Source organism: Cupressus sempervirens, chromosome 3, assembly GCF_028749045.1.
Source record: "Cupressus sempervirens isolate cs-2001-9-10 chromosome 3, ASM2874904v1, whole genome shotgun sequence".
NCBI classification, from domain to species: Eukaryota; Viridiplantae; Streptophyta; class Pinopsida; order Cupressales; family Cupressaceae; genus Cupressus; species Cupressus sempervirens.
Window position 1 is genome coordinate 698,518,446 of NC_143120.1, and position 27,717 is coordinate 698,546,162.

The following is a 27,717-nucleotide window of genomic DNA, read 5'->3' on the forward strand; positions in this document are numbered from 1 at the left end:
GAATGTCAAATTAGAAATTTAACATTATATTTTTAATTCGTATTGTTACATCAAAAAGGTCCACTTTTTGGACACTGAAACAACCATATCTCTTGACTGACAACTCCGATTAAGCTCTAGGTTAGATCAAAACGAAGAGAAAACCGAAAGCCATGACTTAAGCTAGACCAAATGACTAAAAATCAACAAACATAGACTCAAAAGAAAAGAAAAGGACGATGAAGGCCTAAAAAATAAAGCATAAGTTCGACAAACAGAAAAATGAAAAAGACTTGACGAAAGCCTTCAATAAAAGAATTTGATATACGAATTAGAGTTGATTGATCGATCAACATTAAGCAATTGAATATCAAATTCAATTTAGAGAGGTGTAAAACTAGTTTGAAAAAAGTTTTGTATTGTTACCAACATTTTGTGGTGACAAAATGCAAGACAACCACGATACTCATGCAAAATAAAAAAAACTAAGCCACAAAATGACACGCAAGGCCACCACAAAAGGCCAGCGAGCCTCCACACTTTCCAATAAAAGTGGTTTCAAAGCCATATGGAGTTGAAGAGCCTTTACTATAAATTTAATATTTGGTATGATAATAAGTTACTAATATTGTTTTCTAACTTTATTATTAATAACATTACCATATTATTATGCCAAGTGATTCTTAAATAATTAAAATATAATTTTATTGTAGGCTTCATGTAAAATGCAAACAATCTACTTCTTGTTCATAATGATTGACTTTTTTACAATGGATTTGAGAAAGGATTTATAACAAATAAGATCTTGTTGATTTTTATGTGCTACAATAATTATATGTGTATCATTGCTTATCATTTTATTGGACACTTATTTAGTAGTAACATGAAGTTATTGTACATTATTTATGTTTATAGTTTATGAAGTTGATGTTTTTTTTCAAAATTTTAAAGTGAATATTTAATCAAGTATTATATCATTGCATGTACCTTTGACATAATTGATACATATATCCTAAGTAATTATGAAAGATCCACTTTCATGTGACAACCTCTTTAGACAACCATAAAACTAGCTTATATCAAAGACATTATATTCAATAATTTTAATGTGTTAGTTATTAGATAATAATCAACATTTAAGTACTCAACTCAAAACGAATGAAATATAAATTAGAATAAAGATAACAAAATTATATACACTAATCATAATTTACAAAATAACATTTATAATCCAATCTAAAATAAAAACTCCATATATTCCTCCAAAATTTGAAATAATTCAAGAGTGAAGAAATAAAATGACATCTTTAAAAACAAACCTTATGGAAAGCCTATTTTCATATTTTATTTTTCCAACAATACGTAATGCTAAAATGAAAATACAGTACGAAGATGCTCATTGATAAGATGCCTCTGAGTGATACATGAAAACGAAGTGAGCGTTTAATAGTTGTCTAGTTATATAGAGCACTTAATTAATGATCACATGCAATTTCTTTTTTAATTAAGGGAATAGCGAAATCCAATTAGCAAGAAGACAAAAACGAATCGAAGTCATCGAAAAATGTTACTTCATATTCGCGGTTAAACCGAAAAAATATCAATTTGGTGAGGAAAATGTGGTAGAGAATTATCAATTTGGTTACGAAAAAGTACGTATTTTTATAAGATTTTTATAGTTTTATATTTATTTTAAAATAATTACATAATATAAACATAAATATTAATTTAATTTAATTAATTTTATTTTTTTGATAAAATGGGGTGGATTTTTTAATGAATTAATTTTTATCTATGAAGTTAATTTTTAATTAAAAGCAAAATTTTTGAAGATTTGTTAAGGCAAGATTCTTACCTCATCTATATTTTTATGAAGGTGGAGTCTTATATTTATTAGTACTTGTCAAGTAGGCTAAGTACTATTGTGATTACTCATGTTAACTTGTTATTAAATTACTTCTATTCTACCAATAAAAATTCATTTCATTCCATATTTTTCTATAAATATTATGTTTATGAAAAAATACATGTTAATTTTTTAACTTTACAATTTATATATATTAGTTTTCTAACTTTTAATTGGATGAATTGATTAGAGTCTTATACGAGGATTTGTGAATTTGCAAGAAGTCTCATTTATGGAATATTTGTATTGTTTCTCTTATAGAAAACTATATTATAATAATATAGTCAATTATTTATATTTCTTATTTTCTAGAACTATTATAAATATTTTGTTTGATTACAAAGAAATAAATTGAAATAATTAAAAAATAAATATTTTAATCATCTACTTTAATTATTTATTACAATTCTTAGGTGAGTGTTATTCCCTCCAATTCTTCAACTTTTGTTTGAAAGATTTATAATATTTTATTATATTAAATTTTTTAATACCATTGTTAAATGTTTTATATTGTATTTATATCATTCTTCCACTCCTAATATTTAATAATAGTTCTTTCAATTTTCATTATTTAAATTTTGATATTATATTATAAAACTTCAAAAATAATATACTATAAAATAAAATTGAATATATATTTTTCCAAATTATGTAGCATAGTACACACAATGTATTGTTTCAATTATTATATTTAATAATATATTGTCAAAGTATTAAAATTAGTATTCAACTTATTTCTTTTGTATTATAATGTGCGAATCTTATGCGAATTAATGTGTTGGTTACAAAAATTGATGCTTTTTAATTTGAAAAAATTGCCACAACTACATGATTGTACAAAATCAATTATATATAAAATTATGAAAGTACATATTAATATATTTGATACATATAATAAACATATAATAAAATTACAACTACGTTTATATCAAAATTAAAACTAATACTATTAAGGGCAAGTACTAAGCCACTATGTGGCACTTGTTAGGCTTGGCCTGAAGTGTACTTCTTAAGAATCATTTAACTTCATTAGCAAATAAAAGACCTAATAACAAATACCAAAGACTTCAAATTTTTTAAAAATTGACTATATTTTTTAATTTGTAATTTTTGACAAATAAACAAATTATAGTTTTATGATTGGTAGATAGTTAAAATAGATTTTTAACATTTTAGTCTTGACAAACCCCTAAGATTACAATTAAATGCTTATAATGTAACACACATAGTTGAGTTTGATGGTAGATAAATTTTTAATATAATTTTGATTATTTAAATGGTTGTTAATAAATTAAAGCTTATAGTTTTTATCAATTTAAATTTGGTAAATATATTGAAATATTAAAGTTGATAATGTATGTTATTTTATTAAAATCTATTTTTGTAATTTTAAATCAAATTTAGTAATCAATCTTTTATAAACTAGCCTTATACTAAGCCAATAACAATTTTTCTTTAAATTTTAGGAAGGTCTCTAAAGAAAGTGGCATATCTTAACACCCTTTCGAACACTTGAGTGCTTCGATCCAAATAACTCTTCTTAGCATATAATGCTTGGAGAGTTGTCATGCTATCTTAGAGGTCTTATCTTATGAAACTTAATTAAAACTAGATAAAATGAGTGCTTAGTTTTACCATGCACAAGCATCTTCATGTTAAAATTTCTTTTTCCTCAATGCATCATTCTTGATGAAAATTATATTGCCCACTCATGATTTTGGTGGCACTTTGAGTTGTAACTATGATACACATGCTCAAGCAAATGGCTAATTTTTCATTGATTTATTACATGCTCAAGCAAATGGCTAATTTTTGATTGATTGATTGATCATTCAAATCCCCTAAATAATAGCACATGAGGTATATTGTAATTGGCACGATGAGCTCTCTACTCTCACATGGCTTGTAGGCATTGCAATGGACAAACTTCCATCTTGCAAATTTTCAATTAACTCATTATATCTTTTTAAAAGAGATAAATATGAATATTAAAGATGAGATCTCTAGAGCCTACCTTTTTAATTCATTTGTTTAATGCCTCATAAACTTCATATTTTCAAGCAAGATCATCCAACCTTCAACTTACATTAAGCTCAAACTATCTAGTAGCTTGTAGGTTCCTTTAGTGAGTTTATTCTTCCCTCCTATTCATTTCTACCTACCACTATTCATTTCTACCTACCACCATTTTCTTCAAGTACATCATATTCGTCAAATTTATTTAGTGGAACTCAAAATCAAAGATTATGTTATTCTTAAATGTTCTTCTTATTATTATTATATGATAGGGCGATGCTTTTGTATCCTCATATATTCATACAACTCTTTAAACCTTCATAACTTATAAACATTATACACAATCAACTCTTTTCTTCAAATATTTTATATTTTACTAAATACTTTACCTTATTATTTCTTTAATGCAACTTGTTTTTTCTTTGAGATAGTAATCTATGACAAACTTCCAAATAAGAGAAGACCTTGGAACATTAAAATATTTTATTTATTCTTTGTATTATTTCTCTTGAAGACTTATTTATTATTATTATTTTTATTATTTATTTCATATTGAAATCTCACTTCAACTCTTTGTCTTTTGGTATACTTGAAGAAAAATATTACTTTTCATTTTAACCAAAGATAAAATATATTAATTAAACCCAAAGGAATAATCCAAAAGATTAACCCATACAAAAAAAACCAATAGGATGGGAATATATTTTCCTTCCCCAGGAATAACGGTTGGTATTCCCACCTAAAATTATCTACTCCCTCGAAGATTCCACCGAAAAAGTGAGCCATGAGTGAGAAGAGAGAGGATCCACCTAATTAAGGTCTTTTTCAAAGGAAAAAAGAATGCAAAAGTCTTCATCCAACGAACAGTTTATTGGGAAGAAACCAGATCCCACAAGTGGTGGGCCCAAGCAGACCCCACTCGCCCTAAATACATGGAAGCCTCACATGGACACCGAGCTCATAAGCATCATCGCCACCACCATACCCTACGAGGTTAAATACTGAACAGTTACGTCCACTCAATTTCTTAAAATAAATAACATTTAATACTAATCGGTTATCTGTACGCCCACAACCACGTCGCACACAACTATATATATCTTTTCCACCGGACAAGATTTTGCCTGTTTTTCTCCGTTTCCCCAGCTCTTACTCTTCAATGCAGCAGCTGCTGCAGCACGGAGGAACAGTATCAATGGAGGATTGGTCTACGGGATCCACCACGATGACTACGGATGAAGAAAAGAGAAAATGGACAGAGCATTTGAGACAGCTTGCAGGTATTCTGGACTCGGGCGTGACAGCAGTTGAGGACGGAGCAGGAGCAGGAGAAGTTGCAGGAGAAGATCGTAATGTGGTCAGAACAAACAGTAGAAAGAGTCAGCATCATAATGATGATAATGTTACTTACAACGGTGAGAACGGGCATGAAGTGGAGGGTTTGCAGGAGCAGATTAAGGGGTTCTTTAAATCTACAGGGGAGCTGCTGGAGAAATTTGGCGAGGGAGTGCGAGATGTGGCTGAACAGAGTCTTGGCGCTGAGAATACCATGCGATGCCGCCAAATGTGGGACCAAATTAGTCCCAAGCTGGAGGTGTTCGGCCAATTTTTGCCGGAAGATCGAAGTCCTGTACATGTCTGGAGCGTTGTGTTATTTGTGACTTTTTTGACACTTACAGGTGCACGATCGTTTTTTATTTACTTTCGTTTTTCATAATCCCGTTACAAGTTTTCAGCTTTGGTTTCTCCTGGTGAGAAATTTTGAGTTCTGTTGTGCAAAATGTACATATTTTTGACGAATTTGCAAGAAGTCTGTATGAAAATCTTATTTTGGCAAGATTTTACTGTTCAGATGGCCAAATTTTGAAATTTTCTGAAAATGAATTGCGAGAAGTGTGTGTAAATGTCTAATTTTGGCAATGAAGTGTACAGTTTTGTTTTGGATAGAACTGTGTATAATTTTCAATAAATTTTTATTAAAATTCCTCAATTATAAGTTGCATAAAGTCATACAGTTTTATTCGGAAATCTTTCCACGCACAAGATCTTCAGTGTGTTTGGGTGGGCAAATTTGTTTTCTTTATATATATATATTTTTTCAATAGTGTCTATTAATGATTTACTTCGATAAGATTTATACACAGTTACAGAGTTCTAAAGTAGACAAAATTACGCATATTTTAGCACGTAGGAGCTTATTGACCGTTTAGATTGGCAAAGTTTATTTTATCCTGAAGATCTGTACGAAGTATTTATCAAAATATCATTTTGACGAGAACTTTAGTGTTGAGCTTCATAGTCGTTTTAGCCTTTAAGCTTTTATCAGAAGCCTACAGTTATGCGATTATATGTACAAAGTTCGCGGATGCTTGGTTAGTTAATCGTTTTGCTCTACATGTATATTTACGATTAATTTGGAAAAGCTTTTTAGCTTTTAGGGAGGCGATCGTTGTCTGCCCCTTTTCTTCCTTTGATGATTTAGAAGCCGCGTGCTTCAATGTTTTGTTTCGGGTGGAGTTTCTGTGTTTCTGAATAGGTAATATTCTTAAACTTTTTTGACTTTTGTAAACATTTTAATGAATGTTGAGGGAGCATTTCTAGCGTTAATGTACAGATTTTGGGCTAGAAAAATTTAGAAAACGTATGTTGCAACATTATCTTTTATTTTTTAACTTTATAGTGTCAATCTGCAAGCTTTCTCATCATTTGTATGTATTTATGGCTTCTATTGGCAAGAAAAAATATTAATTTTTATATTTTGGATCTGGACGTGAAAGAAGCTGAAGGGATAAACTGAAGACATTTATTTGGATATTTTAAAATCTATGTATTCAGCTTGCAAGAATGTCAACTAATTTGTCGATTGGAAGGGCTTCAAGAATAAACTTACGAAGTTTTCATCTTGAAAACATTCAAATCCCAGAATGTGAAAAACAAACCAAATTGTTATGATTTATACTAACATCACTGTTGCATCACATCTGTGAGCATCACCTAGATCCAATGAGTGCTGAGTGTTCCATTTATTCTCATGAGAGATGGATTCATATTGAGTCACTACTCATGAAACACGAATCAATGAGTTTGACTCAAAACCTACACAGTTAAATCCTGATTGCAATATCACAATCACTGTTACACTTAAAAGAAGTTTCTTTTTGTTACTGTCTTCGAATTTTGAAAGCGTTTTAGTTATATGTTTTCAAGCTTTTTAACATACCACTGCTACAAGTGAACAAAACAGTTTTTTGATGCTATCAATGTTCAAGCATTTTCTACATATGCAATTGTAATATATTTTGCCCTGTCCTTTTACTAGCATTTTTCTGCTTTTACACTAGTAGTTTGGGTCTCCGCTGTTTTGATACATTCAGAGTTTTTGAAACATTTAACTCAATATTAACATTTAGCATGTCTGGTAAGGATTTGCATCTGCTATAAACGCCCAATGATTTACTAATTTTAACTCTTTGCATTCAACAAGAGTATATGCAAAATTCTCCTCGAAGAGTATTATAGTAGACTTCAATAGTTTTTATATAATAAATTTACAAAAGAATTGTATTTGGAGGTATACATTTTTTAGTTATGCCTGCAAGTTTTGTTTTAGTAAGGTCTGCAGTTATATTTACTTGAAAATAATTTGCATACATTTAATTTATATAATCTTAAATGCTTTAGCAAAAACATATGTTGCAGTAAAAAGGATAATTTTTTCCAAGATAATTTGTATGGTTAGAGCAATATTACAATGCGAAGATGTTCCAGGTCTTATGTATCATCACATTAAGTATGCAACCAGGTTTTGTATGTGCCTATGTAAAATCTATAGAAATATCAATTTCTTTCTAATTTGCATTATCTATAAGAGGAGGGTTTTAAACCTAACTGGATGAGTCGTAATATAGTCTGAATAAGAGGTGAATTTGTGAGATTAATTGGTTGAATAATGTATTTTGCAAGTATTTGAAGGATACTCACAAAACTAATTGGATGATTAGTGCAAATTTGCTAGTTTATAAATGATATTCACAAATTAATTGGATGAGATTTACTACAGGATTAACAAAGACTAGATTTATATTGCATTGGAATTTGCAAGCAGGAAGAGAGCTCTTAGTCTGTGTATGTTTGCAGTTTTAAGAAGTGGTACTAGAGAGCCTATACCAGCTAAGGAGGTCTACACCCTTCCCGTTACTGCTCAACGTGTTGAACTTCCTGATGGAAGGCACATTGCATATAGAGAAGAAGGCGTTTCAGCAGACATAGCTAGACATTCGGTCTTAGTTGTCCACTCCTTTCTTTCTTCTCGTCTAGCAGGTGATAATCATTTATTAAAAAGTATTACACAAGCTTTTAACCTTTCCACAAGACTGTAAATTGTTGAATTTGCTGCAATATCTGTTTCAACTGTTTATTTTGCTTCTTAAAGGTTGTGTTTCATTCATTATCAGGCAGCTTCTCTATATGCTTACAGTTAAATCTATTAAACAAAAAGAGTGTAGATACTAAATTCTCAAGTTTTAGGAGTGTATGGATCTTGTTACAGTCTTTTGGTTGATAATAACAATTATTATGTTCTCTTTCGCTGCATATTCCTGTAACTTGTATTTCTTATATAGATATATGCATTGGTTTCATAATTTCGTGATTTAATCCTCAGTTAACAGTAGACATCGTGGTTAAATTATTTAAGCTAATCTCATGGCAGGTATTCCTGGTATCAAACCCTCATTGCTTGAAGAATTTGGAGTTAGGCTTATATCATATGATCTGCCTGGATTTGGTCAAAGTGATCCTCATTCAGATCGTAATTTTACGTCATCTGCTCTGGACATGAAATATATTGCCGACACGCTTGCCTTAGGTGAAAAGTTTTGGGTGCTAGGCCATGCAGGGGGAGGAATACATGCTTGGGCTGCTGTAAGATATATACCAGAGAGACTGGCTGGTAAGGTGTTTGTATCTTATCACCATACATCTTGCTTATAAGTTCTTGTTCAAATTGAGAACTTAAAGGTTTTGTTTATGAATTATTCTCCCATCATGAGAATTAAAATTTTATTGTGATCTGTTAGAAGGTACTATATATCGAGTTGACTCACTTTATGCTTGAACTCATGTGATGGGGGATCATGGCAAGTAATATGAAGTATTTTGGATAATTATTTATATAATCATAATTCTATCTTAATATCTCATTGCAACCCAAGCCAGTCAACCTATTTAAGAGGTCAATGTTCAACAAGGTACAAGTTGTACAGTTCCCAAGACAGTTTGTAAAGGGTGATGCTGATATCTTGGACTGGTGTGAATGATCTTTGCAATAATATCTGAAAAAACAGTAGACTGTATTTTTAAATTTTAATTATTAGAATTCGGCATTATTAATTTTAGGAAGATTTTTCAGTTATTAATTCCATTCTTCAACATGCTTCTGAATTGTCACGTTGAAAGGCAATGGGTAGTGTGAAGCTGTTTTTCCATTCGTTAAGTCTTAGTTCAGAATCTGGAGTTCTTAGAATTATTGCCTCCATTTCAAATTCTTAAGACAGATCTAACCAAATTCTGATTGGATAATAATGAGTATTTAAATGTCATCTCTTATGTTATAGACTTTTTAGTGCTACAGCTTGCATTTGCTGGAAGACAAATTATAAATTTACATTGCTTATACTGCTAAGTTTCTGGAATAGATTGTGTAGAGATTTTTCATCAACGTTTCGAATCACACTACGTGATCCATCATCAGGAAGAGAGAGCAAGAGGTGTCAAATTATGTCACACTACATTGCTTAGTTTACTGATAAGGCATGCAAGATCTTGGTTTTTTATTTGACTTTTATATTGAGAGTGTCCCCTCAAGATTAATGAACAAAAGTCTAGAAGTAACATGTTGCTGAGTGTTCACTAATATTGCAATGGGCATTTTGGTATAGGCTTCAACCTACAGTATCCTTGATCTGCATCGAAAACAAAATTTTGCAAGCAAAAGAGCAACAATAACACTGTAAGTTTGGAATTTCAGTTTAAATATCAAGTCTGCAGATTTCATGGAGCTCAAAGATTGATTAAATATGGATATGTAGGGTAGCCATTCTTCTAGCTGATTTCCTCACAGGTCCAGAAAGGTGTCTCCCACTGGTTATACTAAATTAGAAACTTAATTGTAGCTCATCCTTTGGTACTCCAATCCATGACCTGTTGTAAATGGACAGTCTCTCAGACTTCTTGTCAATACTACATCTAGTTATCAGTCTCGTCATCTTGATTTCATTTCCAGGTTTATTTTCTTTCTTCATTGATTCAGAGCCTTGTTTATAAAGCATCAAGTTGAGAAAGACATCCATAATTAGCTCATAGATCCTTAGATCAAACTGCCTCTGCACTCTCTTGAGTGTCCTCAAGGTGGGTCTTCAATTCGGATGGTTCTTGGATGCGTGCCTTGCGTTATTCTCATGAAGAAGGGATTGGGAAGGAAAGGAGGAACATTAATGCCAATGTCAAATAGGATATGTGCTGGCGATATACTGAGTTGGGGACACATGGTTTCCCCCAATTTCAGTCTATCCCGGCAATATATTTAGATCACATCGATTCCTCATTTGAGCACAGAGCTCGCTTTTTCTGTTAAGCCTTACAGATTTTCCATAACAAGTTTATTTGGGCAGACCATCTTTGACTTTAAAATAAATGAAATAAGGATTCTCCTTGGGAAGTTGAGGCTATATTCTCAGCAGTTAAAAGTTGAGTCAGAGCACCATATTTGAAGTGATGAAATGATTTGTCATCTTTGCTTTACAGAAGATACTGTTGTCCAGGTTCTATGCTGACTTTAAGATTTTGACACAGTTTTCACTTTCTGCTTAGAGGCTTAATGGTGTCTGTCCTTTCATCTTTGGTGAGCTGTTTCTTTTAGTTGCTGGGCTTTTCAGGTAATGCATAGCCACTGCCCACCAGATCGATTGATTCTTTCTTTTAGCCTACCCCAACTTCATGAGGTTTCAAGTGCTTGCATGCCTCAGAGTTTGCAATTGCAAATAATAAGGGATTTTCTAAGACAACTTAACCTCACCTATTGTCATGAGGGTTTTGCCAAACTCATGTCATCATTTGGGATATTGAAGATTGGCTCCTTTGCACTCTAACAATCTATACAAAAGTGGTTGGTACATTGTGAATTTCCTTTTAACATCTAGAGATTCCATTAGTCATGTGCGTTAGAAGATGGGGGCTATGTGGAGAAGCTCACATCCTCCCATAAAAGCTCATTGAGCTTGCTTGACTCAACCCATTCGTTGAAGTACATCATCTTTCTTCATAGTGGGCTCTAATGTTAATAGGAGCGGAGTTTTCCTTTAATTTTCTTTTACCGGCTCTTCTGACCTTTTGCTCAAAATGGGATTTTTTTTTTTGACATAATGGATCTGTATGTACTGCTTTGTCCAGTATTTAATTGTTTTAACTTTTGGTTGATCCTCTTTATTGTTTTTGCCTTTCCTAGGTTTAATTCAGCTTTCAGCTGTAGATTTTATTTATTTTTGGTTAGTGAAGGCATTCTGGCACCCTGACTTGGTGTACAATTGAATCCTTGTGAACTTTGTTTATTCACAGACATTAATATACTTCTGCCCAAGTTTTTCTGTATAAGAGCATCAAGGCAATTGATGCCCTTCCTTGTTCAACCCGCCCATCTGAAAATAGCCTTTTTAATGAGTACATCCCCTTATTCAAGGAATCTTGTCTGTAGTTACTCCAGGGACTCTTGTCATCACAATTAGAAAAGTGACCAGACATCAAGTGGTGAGAAGCAAGCTTTTCTTAAAAACTGACTTGCATGAACACTGAATAATGATAGCTATTAATATATAATCATAGAACTAGCTCCATTTGTAGACACCAAGAACTTGGAATATTTCAGCAAAACATTGGGTCTCACAATCCCCACCAACCTCGAAGTACCTGTCCTCGAGATGTCCCTGCACCAGGTACTTGCGTACCCGAGTACCCCCACCTCTGTCATTCTGCACCCATGATGCTGCCAAGATGGATACTTACATTTCCGTTTGAATTTTGATTTTTCAATGTTACTATGTTAAATATTAAATGGTTCTGGTTAGTGTTGCGATTTTGCTATGTTCAAGCATTTCAATTTGGTATGTCATACTGAAACATCTTTTTGTAACTACCATTTCAAGTTCTACATGTGTAGTATACAACAAACCCGTGGAACCCCCGGGCCCCCCGTCGCAGTCCCAAAAACGAGGCCCTTTGTCCCCCCATCCTGGAAACTCGATCTGGTGTCCCGACATACCCCAGTTCCGGTGTTACACTTGAATACTTGCACTTCTGTTGACCTAGATTTTGCCCCTAAAAAGTTTGGCATTTGGGAGAAGTAAACCATCTTCAACCACTGTGTTGCTTTTAGCTTTCTAGAATGTCGGGAACCTGTACAATAGTAGTTACTATCTGCCCAAACCTGACCAGATCTAATGATTGTATGACCAACACTCAAATTATTATTGCCACCCATTTATGATGTAAAACATGCCTTCAAATCTTTTCCTTCAATCAATATTACATAATACAATCACAAAATAGATTAGTTCCATCTCCATGCTAAAGTGGACAGTTTTTTAGGGTAATGTAAAAGAACTGGATAATTATTGTAAGGCTAAATTCCAACCTACATTAAGCTATTGATGGAGATTAATATAATTTATTTTGTATTTTTCTTTCTGAAAATGGATATTTATACACTTTGAAAGGGAGATGAGCATTCACTGAAAAAGCATTCTCTTCCAGCGTCAAGCTTTCCAACATAGTAACAGTTGAATAGAGTGGTGCCTCAGTAGGAGTCTCCTAACAGGGAGACAGAGGAATCATTAGTGTACTCGTTCAAAGGACTATTCTAATTTTTTGTGAGTTTAAAATCCTGGATCCAGTCATCTCAAAGTCACCACAGAATTCAGTTTTCCTGATTTATGTGTTATAAGGATGAGACTAATGCAGGTTTAAATACTATACTATATGAAAACGATATCCTGCTTACGAGACACAAATTGTGGCAGCAATTAAACATACTTTTGTGAAGAATCAAATTGACAGGCTTATACATTATGTTATCTTATAGAAGGTTTATTAACTGGAATAACCTTGATAATTGACTAACGCAATGCAATGTCTATTATATCATAGTTATACTGCATATCAGAGTACTTCTAGGGAAGAGTATTCCTGACATCTCTATTACATAGTATTTAATTGCTTATGTTTGGCATGCTTTCTCAGAAGTTTCATGTCTTTTCCCAAATTATCACTGATTTCTTTTTCATCTTCGTTCATAAATCTATTCTAGACCTCCTTGTCAAAAGCATTATCTCGGTTGGAAGACTTCTCCACCTTTGTGACTTCTTCAAGTCCCCATACAAAGGACTTCAAGCTTTTATTACCTTATTAAGAGGCCACTCTGCCCAACTATCGATAGACAAGGTATAATATAACCTAGTAATTGAGAATGCGAAGTAGGTTACATTATGACTATTACAATTACTGAATATTATGAAGAACAAATATTACTTGATGTTCATGAATCTGAAGTTGAGGAGTCACATACGATGCTTTCTAGAGTATGTGAAATTTTGATTACAGAAGTTGTTGAAAACAAGTGAAGGCATCATTGAAATTGCAATGAAGAATGGATACATGTATTGTCCAATAATTACTGATTCAGTTCTGGAACAATCATTTCCAAGATGTAAACCATTGTTCTGACATCTGTGAAGTGTCTAAAATATCCTGAAGGATGAAGCAGTTTCAGCTGATATCTCTACCGGTTGAAGTTTAAACCTATTTAAGTTTGAACATGGTAGAGCCGGTCAAATTAAAAGTGTTAAAATTGCTGGAAGCAATTGTAGACTCCATACAGTTATTGTAGATATTGCGAAAGCAGGCCATACCATATTAATTATTGTGGACTTTGAATTGTGTGATCAATGCCATTGATGTTTGGGAATAAGATATAGTGAAGGATTAAAAGATTATTGAATTGATCAGTTTTTCTGAACCTATTGCTGTTTAAATTGGTTTCTTGAATGTGGCCCCTATTATAGTTGAGGTTTGTAACATGTTCAAAAGTTTGTCCAACTTCTCCAAAAAAATAGATGAACATGTGATTTACCAGGAACTAGTTTTTAAGGAATCTATTGGCAGAGTGGGAATCTGCATGGAATACCACTAGAGCCCCCAATATATCAGCACTTCAGTCTGAAATTTCAAATAATAAAGGAGTAAGTTTAAACCACGTATCTTAAAAAAATTAAGATATTCCTTTCAAAACAATAAGACACTCTGTAAAATGCAGCCTATAGTTTTTATAGGGAACCAGATTGATTGGGTGCTATAGACTTGCTAACATTAAACAATAATGTACATCTAAATCAAGTGAGATGAGCTTATATTATAAACTATCCATTATAGCTTAGACATACCTTCAGTTTTCCTTTAATTATCTTCGCGAATTGTCTGGCAAGTTGGTACCATATGGGTCCTGGGATGCTTCCTTATAATGCATTTCTGCATTTGTTCTCAGATCAACTTGATATGAAGTCCATCGTTTGACCAAAGAGATCTCTTTTAGTCCTGCAATTATCATTATAGAAATTGAGTTATTTCTACATTTGCAGTGACATCTGAAATTTCAAATAACTATTATGCTTAATTTTCTTCTATAGCTATAAGTTTGTTTTATCTATCATTGATCAATTAGAGTTCTGTTTGCTCTTCTCTATCATTTTCATCACACAGCTAGATTTTGGTTTTGAGAATATTTATTTTTAATGAGCTTTTAAGCTAAAATTCTTGGATTGAATCTGTTTCTTTTATTCCCTGTTGCCAACTCCTTTCACCTACTATTGTTAGTAATATCAAGGCCTTTTTCTTGCACGGCCTAGAATCTGTGATTGACAGAAATTAGACATCGAGTGGAACTCATAGGTTGGCCTTAGACACTTAAGTGTTGTAGATTGTTTGTGGATTGCACTGCAGGATTATATGTATTTATAATAGGCTTGTTAGAGATATGCTCTTGCAGTTCAAATTCTTATTGCAAGTCAAAGCCATTTCAAGTTATATTTTTCTCCTGTGGTTCTGTATATATTAGTTTGTGAGGATTGGTCTAGGACTTTGTTCAACATCTATGCATACTTTGTTATATATTAAAGCCATATATAAGCTAGGTGTGGAACTTACTAAGACTATGGGTACCATTTTCAATGCCATCCAAACATGTTCTTTACTGGTTTTAGATCTGTAAAGGACAACTTACAGAGTTTATGACAACCAATACAAATTTGGAGGTTCAGTTTATGTCGACATCTCTCAATTTAATTCTTGATTCTCATTTCTCCTCCATGAGGGATATGCCTCTCTTTTTATTTGCAGCATAAGCATTAATGTTCTTTTCCACAACACCCATTGATAGGCGTCTCTTAAATTCAATCATTAAAATATAATATTCCCAATAGGATATTTTCTGAAGTTCTGATTTCTACTCTAATTTTTGGTTTTAAGATTCTGTTGAAACCCTAATATCTCATTTATCTGATCTATTATTTTGAAACAAATCAGACGCGTTTGGAAGCCAATATATAATATCAAAGCACATCAAATTATTATTCCAAATGGTTGGCCCAATATCAGAGATGAAATGCTACATGAACCACAATATATTCCGAAATTTGGGAGAACTTTGCTGTCATAAATCAGAATTTAGAAGTCTGAAAGTACATACAAACATGGGCAAAAACATGACAATCATCCCTATAAATGCTACAGTCCCATATCAGTTGGGATTTATACATGCCAAATCATGCCAAATTGAACAACAAATGATGAAACCGTCCTCTTGGGACTGGTGCCAAGTTTAGGGCATGAAACCCTAATGCAAAGTGAACATTAACCATCAATAATGTTACTCTAGATGTGGCATTCAGGTCTGCTCCAAAGGCTGTTACGAATTAGGGTTAAAGAAACCCTAGACAGTAAATGAATCATTTGCGAAAATGCCAAATTGCTTCTTTCAGGTGGGCACTCCAATTAGAGCAGTGCTATCTTTCAGTCCCTATGCCGATGCCTGTCACGATATGATAATAAAACTTCTGAATGTGCAGCAATCCTTCTCCAAAAACTGGCAATCCTTAACAAATGCCACAGCTGTGATATAGCAGGATAGATAGACTTTTCACAAACACCCAACGAGATATACTGTTATAGATCTGATCTGCCACCTTTATCTTTCTTTTTCCTTCATAGATGATGCCAAAATTGATGATAAATGGTGATCAATGAAATCCCAGGCAACCTGCATAAAGTTTGCATCAAAACCCCAAACTCAAATTGATATTTAACTCAAATCCTTTAGTTTGATGTTCCCAACCCTAGTGTTAGACCTATCAAATGCTTCTTGAACCTTGCTTAAACCTCGTAAAGCCTCTTTTTCTTTCTGAATTGATTGCCAAATTTGTCTCAAGAGGAAACTTCACAAATTTGCTCAATAGTGCCTGCTGCGTTGCAAAAACTCCATCGAAGGGATGGTTTTCGTCCACACCTTCAACTCCAAGAGTTTTCATCCTTGGTAGTTCACTTCTTAAAGGAAATGAATCATATATATCAATTTCAATAAAAACATCTAAACATTTCAAATACGTTGCAAACCCACGCTTATAAAGAGATCCAAGATAAATTTGGAAGATTAGGCCGACTTAAGTTATTGGAGAATTTTATTTAATAAAGTGATCTATTTTATTATTTCAATTTATTTTATAATTATATTGATAACTCTTAAAGTCATCCCTTTTTGAAATATTATTTATTTTTGGAAAACTGAATTAATTAATTTAATTAAGTTACTTTATAATTATTTGGGGACATTACATGAAATTATAGCTTGTATTTGGGGAGATAATGTGGGGTTGTAGTGAAGTGTTTAATGATGGGACACATGTTTCGAGTCTTCGTTTTATCATGCTCTAGTGTATGATGTTTTGCTTCACCAAGAATGTTTCTAGAGTCAATCATTTTCAAATACTTTCCTGGGTTTTCAACTTCCTCCGCTTAGTTTGTCATTGGAAAACTCTCCCCACCTTCTTCCCTTGCTTCTTATGTTCATTCATAGCTATTCATAGGCTTCCTCCCTTGAGCTATCCACATGAGAGAAAAGACATTGGTGCAACATGTTGAGGACATTTCAACCTCTTCTTTGCATCCTTTAAACCACAATATGGATTTCTTGACCAAGTGTTTCTTATAGACTGTTCATGGCACCATCATTGGCCTATTTATTGTCACATTTTGTATGCCCCAGGGATTCCCCTTGTCTTGCTAAGTGTTTGTTCCCTTCATTTACAAGCTGATACAGAGAACCATATTCCATGAGGTGGTAAGATATTTTCTGTTTATTCTAGTTGGGGGTGGAGAAGGAGGAACACTTTGTTTTCATGATTTTCATCTATGGCTGTGGAAGGTATGAAATCACCTTTCATCATCTAGATAAGAGGTCCTTGGTCCTTGTCCTTACATAGTTCATGACATTCAAATATAGGGTTGTAATAGGGGACTTTAAGGGTTGCCAATTGACTGCTTTATTCTTTTGCCCTATTTCAGAACATGAAGTTATAAGTGGGCTTTGGTTACTGCTTTGTCCTTACAGAGTTCTTGACATTCAAACATAGGGTTGTAATAGAGGACTTTTAGGGTTGCCAATTGACTGCTTTATTCTTTTGGCCTACTTCAGAACATGAAGGCATAGTTTGCAAACTCCCCGAGTACTACCTGAGTTGCCGAGTACTCTCCATTTTTTTTTGTTGTGCGAGTACTCTCAAGTTTTACTCTTGTGTTTTTATAGACACAAAAAACCAGGGGCAAAAATGTCGATGCAAGTAAAATGTTGGTTAGATTGTGTTTTACACATGCTGTTGTTGCTACAAAACCATGTATTTTCTCCTTCAAGGTGTCAATTTTTAATTTAATACATTTTGTAATTGATTTTTTTCAAACAAAATATGTTTCTTTAAGAGAATTTAATATTTAGTTCTTTCTGAATTGCTGAGTTATTGTTGAGTTTTCTCCGGGTTTTCCCCGAGTACTCTCTGAGTCCGAGTTTGCAAACTATGCATGAAGGTATAAGTGGCCTTTGGTTGCTTCTTTCTGTGCATTTACTATCTATTTATCTATCTATGAATGATCTTGGACGTTTTGTATTTAGATTTGCTGGCAGATGTCTGTAGCTCCTCTCAGGATTTTTTGGCACACCTCTAATCTTAGCCCTCAGTATTCTTCAATGGATAATCGGATTGCTTACTAGCCCTATTGTTGCAATGTTGTTGGTTATTCTACAGTGAACTTTGATATAGGCATATAGCAGTGCTGATCTCCAGTCCTGGTCTCTCACCTTTGATCTTTATTGCCTCCTTGTTCCTTTAGGTTTCTCCTTCTCATATATCTAGTGACTTGTACCATATGGCTGGGTTTTACAAGTTTTCCTTTAATTATATTTACATTGTTTCAATGTATGGTTACCTCATGATTCCTTGGATTCTTTGTAACCGTTGTACTGTAATAATATCACTCCAAGTCTCAGTGACCTTCCTTGGTCGATCTTGGACATCAATATACCATCTTTCTGTAATAAAAATTATTACAAAAGTTTGCTTGTTTATTGTCACAGACATCTTCTTAAGCTTGTGTCATGCATTGCTTCTTTGCATACACACGTTCTTTGGTTTTTTCATGTTTCTTTTCTTAATTTCAAATATTACTCTCCTTACATCTAAATTGCCTGTCCAAGTTTGTGTACACTGTGGAGACCAGGGGTGACAGTATACCAATATTTTACCAGTTTCAGGGTATTTTCCCATTAGTTTTAACTTTTTACTTCAGTTTTTGTTTGCTTTTAAAAGTTAATGATGAATTTCCTATGAAAGCATTTAGGGACCTAGGCTTATTTTTGTTAAACCTGGGATGTGAAGGCAGTTTTGGATAGTAAGGGCATGGAGGAAGAACCTTCTAACACAGGTTTATATACTTGATTTTGTTTTGTTTTCTATGCACATTTGATCATTTCCTTTCTCATATTTTCTGATTCCAGAGAAGTGTTAATTCCTTCTTTTGATGGTATTATTATTTGGTAGCAAGTGTATTTTAGAAATTTTAGTGATAGATTATCTTCCAAGCTTTTCTTTCAATTTCGATTCTCTTTTGTACCTAGATTAACCACACATTTTTCAGAATGTGCTAGTGTACATATATACTGCAAAAACCTCTTTTTCTTAGGGAGGTTTTCTCTTCATATTAATTTCTTTTAGGACTTCAGAGTCTCATTTGGCATTTTCGTTCATCTGATGTTCATTTTTTCATAATTAGTGTATTTTTTCCTATTATCTTAATTTTATTGCTTCTGCCTAATTCTACTGTGTCATGGATTTTGTCTTGGCATCGTCCAGTTCTGTGGTACCTGATTTCAGGTTGTAATTGGATAATATTGTGTGATTCAATAATCATAGGTGTAACTATGGTTCTCTGCAGCATGTTATTGTGCTCTGTGAGGGGTTTTGTATGGACATGATCTTATTTTAGTGTCAGGGATGATAATCTTGTTTGGGATCTGAAGAAGAGTAAATGAAATTCGGCCTATGGAAACTTATCAGATTGCAACATCTGGCAACTCCAAAGCTATAAAACTTAAAGTAATATAGCCGATTTCAATAACCACACTTATCTATTGTAGAAAGCAAGAGAAGCAAAAATTAGAGAACAAAAGTAGATTATTTATTCCCACAACTTAAAATGATTGACCATAACTGATCTCCAGTACTATATTTGAACTTTCATTTTCTTCTATATTGTTTGTCCTTTGAAGTTGGTTTCGGTCACCTGAAAGTTACTCTCTGAGTCTTATCTATCTATAATTACGGTGTAGTGTCATATTAATGTGAGGAAACTTTTACAGCATTGGGGTGGTAGATAGATTGCTAACTGTTTCACAGCTGTATACACAAGTCTACTGGTGTTCAGTGGCTGTTGCAAATCTCGATAATGAATGCAAAATTATGTTTTTAGTTGTCTTTTGTTAACCTTGTTTTTTTTATTCTGGACATTTCTTAAGAACCTTCTTCCCATATTGGACATGGAATAATAATTCTTTGTTTGTGTCACTGCCTGCTTCCTCTTATAGCTTGGTGAATCTCCTGGCAGTTATTCATTCTGTAGTGTATCACAATATTTTTTGTTTGATAGTTTCTTTTCATGAACATTCTCATCAAGATTTTTGATAAGCAGTTTGTAATAGTACTGTTTGTATTCCTTTCATGAGATTGAAACTGTTAGATCCATTGCCTGTGAACCTGTTTTAGATTAGATTTTGATTTATGCTGACCAATTGTTAGGTACTACACTATTTTTCTTGATAACTTATCTACGAATGTTTTTGGTTTTCTTTTAAATTCAAGGTGCTGCGTTAATTGCTCCTATGGGTAATCCATATGAGTCAGACATGATCAAAGATGAAACCCATAAAATTTGGGAGAAATGGACATTGAGGAGGAAGCTGGGCTTCATTCTTGCTAAGCGGGCTTCTTATTTTCTACCATTTTTCTACAAACGAAGTCTCCTGAAATATACATATCATCCAGATAAAGCTCTGTCTTTCACTTTTGGAAAGAAGGTACATCTCTTCAACTTGGGACTGATTAAGTTTCCTTAATTTTCCATTAATTGTTGAAATGAGCCGTATCATAACTTGTAGTGTGATAAGATAAATTTATTATCTGAAATTGTCAGAATCACTGGTGCGGAGTCATTAAACAAAGAAATAGCAAATAAGAGAAGTTGCATCTGAATATTTGTAATCTTTTTTGAGTGCTCTACATACTTTGACACATTTTCTCAACCACTTCCTTGTCCACATCTTTAGGTGTCATTTTTGAGTTTTATCAGGGCTTTCAGAGTGTAGAAATCCTTAAAAGGTTTATGGCTATATAAGTTTTCCTATTTATTAAGGAAAGGACTGTGGTGTTACGGATTCCATTTGATTTACTACCTTACATACATGATCAAGACAATCAGCTCACGCCTGTGGAATATAAATGTGCAATATTTAAGCCTTACTAATGCATGCCTCTTTCAGCCTTAGTATGAATGCATGTGTATTAACTTTCATGGAATACCGCCAATACCAAACCTATCAATTATATAGGGAGGCCTTGATGTTAATTGCTTTCTTTTTGCTAGGACTCAAGCTTACTAAATTGGGACTACAATAAAATTCATTATATCTGAATTATCTTATGAAAGAGTGTTTGAGTTTTGCATAAGCACTATAATCTAACCAAGAACCACAACAAGATGATTTTATATTCACATGCAAACAATAGGAATAACAGCATTTTCAATACTTATATAAATTGTTCAAGGTGTAAAATTTCAACACTAATATTCAGTATGTAAAAGAAGGAAATGGAAAAATAAATTTAATTGGCTCTAGGATGTACAATTCAAGGGGGCAAGTGTTCTAGAAGAGAGCAGTTATTTTAAGGATTGAATTAATGTAGGAGCAAAGGTATCAAGTGAACTCATCTTGATGAAAGAGATATAGCGCTGACTACTGTTAATCAAGAACTTGAATAAGCAGAGGCAGCTTGGCTTCCATCAAGGAAGTAACATGTGCTCTTACTTTCTATTTCCTCCAGTATATAATATAGATTACTTAAGTAAATCAGTATGCTGAGAGGCCTTCTACAATTGTAGCAAGGTATGGAGCACCCTGTTGTCATCGTGCACATGGAAATTGAAACACAACTCACACACACATCTATCTATATAATTTAAATTATAAAATATTAAATAATTGCTGAGTAATAAAATGGATTAACTCTTTCAAATAAAATATATTAGACAAAATATAAATAAAATAAACTAATTCTTGAATACTCTTAAAAAAGTAGAATAAATCTTCCGAGTTAAAGAAATAGTTGAAGGCTAATATGTTGCAGCATTTTTAGGTAGTTGTATATGATATATTGATACTGGTGGATTTCACCAACGCCCTTTATTAAATGCAACTACACAGATCATTTAGGCCTTGACAAGACAAGCAATATTAGGTAACCATGTATGTACAACAAAAGAGAAAACACTAGGACAGAACTTCATCTTATTACTATAATTGATAGCTTCTATTATTAGTTAATTCTTATCTATTTGTAATCTATTGAAAATATTAGAATGTTTCTAATATTTAGTTAGGCTGTAGATAACTGTTTGTTTTCTTTCAGCTAGAATAGAAAGTTTCTATTCTTTATGATCGTTTCCTAAGAAAACATCTTTTCATTCTTTTGTATATATTGAGCTCTCGGTCACTGTTAATATCAAGCAAGTATTTTACCAATTACTTCATAATATGGTATTAGAGCCAGTATAATTTTTTTTCGAAAATATTTATAATTTTGTGCTCGAAATTATCTGCCTAGTATTTTCACATTGTGTCATTCACCCTCTGCAAATTGCGACCTTTTTTCTGCAAATTGTGTCTGAAAATCATATCAGTTTTCCTGATAAAAATTGGGCTTCAAAGAGTGGTGTTTTTCCTGGCATGATCAGCACATTTTCGGCAATGAAAACACCAAAAACACTTGTGTTTCTTCTATTGGAGCTGCACCTGTTTTAAAACCGTAGATTTGGATGGGATTTTTAGTATTTTTGGTGGCTTTTTATGCCTTGTGGGTGACATCTATGGTTTTTGAAACCCTCAATACCAGTTTCGTGCCCAGAAACACCACTTTTCTATACATTTCTGCCATTTTTTGAAGTTTTTTGCAGCCAGGGCTGTTTTTTCTTGAAACCCTAATTTTATGTACTGGATCCAAATTTTATTTACAGATTCTTGGTGGGTTTTTTGAGATGTCAGCTTGTTTGTCCGTTTCTCTAGGTGCCTTGATTTTGGTGCCTCAATTTTCGAACCAACGGATTCAGAAACCAACAACATAGTCTTTTTGGGTTTTTTGAGCTTTCTTCTGGGTACCCCTTCAATTTTTCTGGTTCTTCCATTTTTTGCCTTGAAGTACGCACTTTCACATATTTTCACACTTTTTCATTGAAAGATGTGCTATGGCATTTCTGACTAACATTTTGCTCGAGAACAATTCAAAATTCAATGGTCGAAATTATGGCACTTGGAAGCAATGAATAATATCAATTTTTGAATATCAGAATATTGATCAGATTGTTCTGGGTGTTACACAGCGTCCAACTTCCCCTGGTACTGATTAGGGTACATGGGTCTAAATAATCGGGAGGCAGTGATGCCTCTCAAATTCCATTTGACAAGACAACTGCCGAGATATGGGTGCATTTCAAGAATCTTCATGAGACTTCAGACAAAATAAGAGCTTTCTTTTTGAAGAACACTCTGCTTTCTATTATCATGGATGGGTGAACGTCGCTCCAGGCTCACCTAAATAGGACTGAGGAAATTCGCGATCAGTTGCTTGCCATTGGTCGCAAGATGGAGGAAGAGGACATTGTGGTCACACTCTTAGGAGTTTACCCAAGTCCTATGAGCATTTTATCGGGACTCTCAACATCACTTCTTCTGGTGTTGATCTAAAACAGTTCACAGGCCATTGCACACTACTGCTTCAACAAGATTGGCGGAAACAATAGTTCGATAACAGTTCCAACTCCACCTTTATAGAGCTAGCCTTTGTTAAATCCTTTTAGAAGGATAAAGGCAAGCGTCATTCTCAACAATCTTCTCAGCATAAGTCTTTTGTTAGCTTTAGAATGCTCCAGGAAGAATATTAGCAGAAGTCTTTTGCTGTAGCTTTAAAAGGCTCCAGGAAGAAGAACATTCAATGCAACTATTGCCACAAGTTTGGTCACATGAAGGTTTGATGCAGGAGCATCTTGCATGGGAAATTTAAAAAATAAAAATTGTGGAGAGAGAAAGTGACGAAAATAGAAGGAAAAATAATAATAAAATAAAATAAGGGAAAAAGGGAGAAAAGCAAGGTTGCATGGGTACGTGGGTATGGGAACGGGAACGGGTACGGGAGCGGGTACGGGTACGCATATTTTTCAAAATAGGGGACGGGGGTACGTGTGTGTGCCTAATTTTTTCTATATAATTAATATTTTATAGAAAATATAAAAATCAAAATATCTGTCATGAGTCATGACATTGAGCATTCAAAACAATAAATTTGAAAATATAAGCCATAAGTCAAATATATATATATATATATATGCTATTGCTGAATGTTTAAAGTATTTTTCATAATAGGGGATGGAGGTACTTGGGTATGTCAAACTTATTTAAAAATTACTCTTTTATATTTATAAAAAATCTGATTTTATGAGTCATGACAATGGTTTTTCAAAACAAGAATAGTGATAAAGTTTGCAAATGTAATGTACTGTTTTCAGTTTCAGATTTGCTATATGTTTGAAATAATAATACATGATAAATGCTTAGATGCATAACAAAGAAGGCAGACTTTAAACATGAACAAGAAGATCCTAAACCATATGACAATGACATATTGCAATTGATAAACTTTTGACTTGAACAGTGATAAAGTTTATTGTTAATGAGTATCAAAGTTTCAAACTGATTTGGTATTGAATTAAGTTTGATAAACAACAAGCTAATACAAAAACAAAAAACCAAAAAAAAAAAATCAGAATCTTAATCAAGGTCCTTAGCTATGATGCTCTCCACCAAGTACCCGGTACGTGGGATACGTGTACCTGGTACTTGGGTACGTGGGTACGAGTACCAGGGGTGTGGGTACGAGTACCCATGCAACCTTGGAGAAAAGAAACAAAAGGAATTTCTATTTTCGAGGTGCATAGGTGGCGTAATAGAAAAATAAAATAAAAATGGTTGTCATTCCATTTATTGAGGTGTGGGTGGAATTCTAGAAAGTTGTGGATATTGTAGAAGGTTGTGGATATTGTAGAAGGTAGATAAATCATGCATTGGGTGGTAAGTGTCTATTTAAGCAAGGCATATGAGCATTTCTAATCAAGCATGAGAAGGTAAAGCTTCGAGGTGTGAAAGCTGGAAGGTGTGAAGGCTTCAAGGTGTGAAAGCTTGAAGGTGTGATCTCTTCTTTGTAGAAGCTTGGAAAGGAGGAAGTGAGGAGTGATTTTTCCTGAGTTTGTGGATAGAGCGTCGAATGTGAGGCAGTTTACAACAGGATTGTGGCGGAGTTGCAAATTTGTGCAAAGAGCTAGTGGCTATGGTTTAGAAACAAGGAGGTTGCTTGGTGGCTTGCGAGCACAAGTTGAGATCTCAGAGGTTTCTACCAGAGTGTGGATCTGGACTAGCTAGTGTATCGGTTGGATGTTGAGGGATCTTGCAGAAATGTTATTGTAATTGCTTTGTGTAAGGATTTTCAAGTAATGTAAGGATTTTCAAATTTAATAAAATTGCTTGGGAAGCATTTTGTCTTCTGTTTGTCTCCATATTGTTGCATTTTTGGTTATGAGTTGGTAGGGTGGTGTGGCCCTTCATCAAGTGGTATCAGAGCAGGAGTTCTTGAGTGTACAAGCAGATCGCCGAAGTGTAAGGCAGTTTGTACTAGGACCTTGGTTGGGCGAAGTTTATCAGAGTAGGAGTTCCTGAGTGTGCGGACAGATCACCGAAGCTGAGGCAATTTGCACCAGGACTTGGGTTGGAGAAGTAGATTTGAGTTGGTCTTGATTTGAGGGCTTGCAGATGAGTTGATGGATGCAGAGATGGAAGATTGAACTTGTTGAGGCATAATTGTAGAGAGCTTGTGGATTATAGATCCGTTGTCCTAGACTTGTGATGTGGTTCCTGATTGCTCATGCGAGGTGGCAGGTTGCGATCTAACTTGCAAACAATTCGAGGTTGTCACAAGGAGTGTGGGAAGGATTTGTTGCAGAGGGTTTACAAAGATCTTGGAAGATGGCTCCGAGAGGATTGGACCCTGAGATGATTGCAAAACCCCATGATATAGTGGAGAGGAATTTTTCTAAGATGTCTACTCAGCTTGAAGCTAGCTTGGCTGATCGAGTTAAGGATGTTTGAGAGAGAAGATGGCATCGCAAGGTTGAGGTGGAAGAAGTTAGTTTTGTTGATCCGATTGTGGAGTCTGATACAGAACTTGTAGAGTAGTTGGAGGATGTTGTTGAAGATATTCCTAACCTTGTTGATGTTGAGTTGGAGATTGGTTTTCATGATCTGTTGGTTGAGTCTGACATGGATATTGTAGAGCACTCGGTCGTGGATGATCTAGTTGCTATTGGTGATGATTTGTATGTTGCAGAGCATCTTGTTGTGAGCAATGAGATTGTTGGTGTTGGGAGTTTGGCTCATGTTGATGGAAATCTACATGTTGCTAATGAAGAGTTTGTTGCTACTGATGTGGAGTTTGTTGTTGCTGGTGTGGATTCACTAGTTGCTGATGTGGATGAGGGTTTGTTGACGAAGTATCATGTTCGGTTTGTTCCTAAGAGTGAGCATGCTGATTGGACGGTTGAGATTCTGGTGTTTGACAGAGTGATACAGATGTGGAGGATTTGCATGGTGGTTTTCTTGTCCCTGTTGAGGTGGAAGCCTTTGGTGAAGATGAAGATAGTCATAGATCTTTCTTTTTGGCGTCAAAGTGTGGGACACTTTTCTATCTATCAGGGGAGTTTGATGCAAAAGCATCTTGCATGGGAATTTTAAAAAAAAAAAAAAAAATTGTGGAGGAGAGAGAAAGTGACGAAAATAGAAGGAAAAATAATAAAAAAGTAAAATAAGGGAAAAAGGGAGAAAAGAAACAAAAGGAATTTCTATTTTCGAGGTGCACAGGTGGCGTAATGGAAAAATAAAATAAAAATGGTTGTCATTCCATTTATCGAGGTGTGTGGCTGGAATTCTAGAAAGTTGTGGATATTGTAGAAGGTGGATAAATCATGCATTGGGTGGTAAGTGTCTATTTAAGCAAGGCATATGAGCATTTCTAATCAAGCTTGGGAAGGTAAAGCTTCAAGGTGTGAAAGCTGGAAGGTGTGAAGGCTTCAAGGTGTGAAAGCTTGAAGGTGTGATCTCTTCTTTGTAGAAGCTTGGAAAGGAGGAAGTGAGGAGTGATTTTTCCTGAGTCTGTGGATAGAGCGCCGAATGTGAGGCAGTTTACGACAGGATTGTGGTGGAGTTGCGAATTTGTGAGAAGAGCTAGCATCTACGGTTTAGAAACAAGGAGGTTGCTTGGTGGCTTGCGAGCACAAGTTGAGATCTCGAAGGTTTCTACCAGAGTGTGGATCTGTACTAGCTAATGTATGGGTTGGATCTTGAGGGATCTTGCAAAACTGTTATTGTAATTGCTTTGTGTAAGGATTTTCAAGTATAATAAAATTGCTTGGGAAGCATTTTGTCTTCTCTTGGTCTCCATATTGTTGCATTTTTGGTTATGAGTTGGTAGGGTGGTGTGGCCCTTCATCGAGGTTGAATGTCAGAAACGCTTAGCTGCCCAAACTAAGCAATTGGGCTTGCATTCGAAAGCAAACAGTGCAGAGCACAGTGACTAGAACAAATTTGCCTTTTATGCCGTCATGGCTAAAAGACCTGTAGATCATGTGAAGTCATCTGCTTGGTGTATTGATTCAGGTGTCTCTGGTCATTTCACCCACCGTAGAGATTGGTTCATTGACTACTAGTCTTATTCAGATTCTGTTATTTTTGGTGGCAGAGAAGAGCACACCGTTGTTGGCAAAGGCAACATTCAGATTCAGTCAGTTGGGAGGAATCT

At 34.1% G+C, this 27,717-nt stretch overlaps 1 protein-coding gene across 1 annotated transcript in view; it reads left to right on the top strand.

Annotated features, from left to right (window-relative positions):
* Positions 1 to 5,023: 5,023 nt before the first annotated feature.
* Positions 5,024 to 27,717, top strand: part of LOC149568656 (uncharacterized) — a 43,382-nt gene continuing 20,688 nt past the window's right edge. The window contains exons 1-4 of the mRNA XM_089821529.1: positions 5,024 to 5,580; positions 8,039 to 8,221; positions 8,613 to 8,852; positions 20,407 to 20,621. Of these exons, the coding sequence (XP_089677655.1) occupies positions 5,061 to 5,580; positions 8,039 to 8,221; positions 8,613 to 8,852; positions 20,407 to 20,621 (1,158 nt within the window). The 5' untranslated portion in view covers positions 5,024 to 5,060. The remainder of the gene's footprint in view (positions 5,581 to 8,038; positions 8,222 to 8,612; positions 8,853 to 20,406; positions 20,622 to 27,717) is intronic.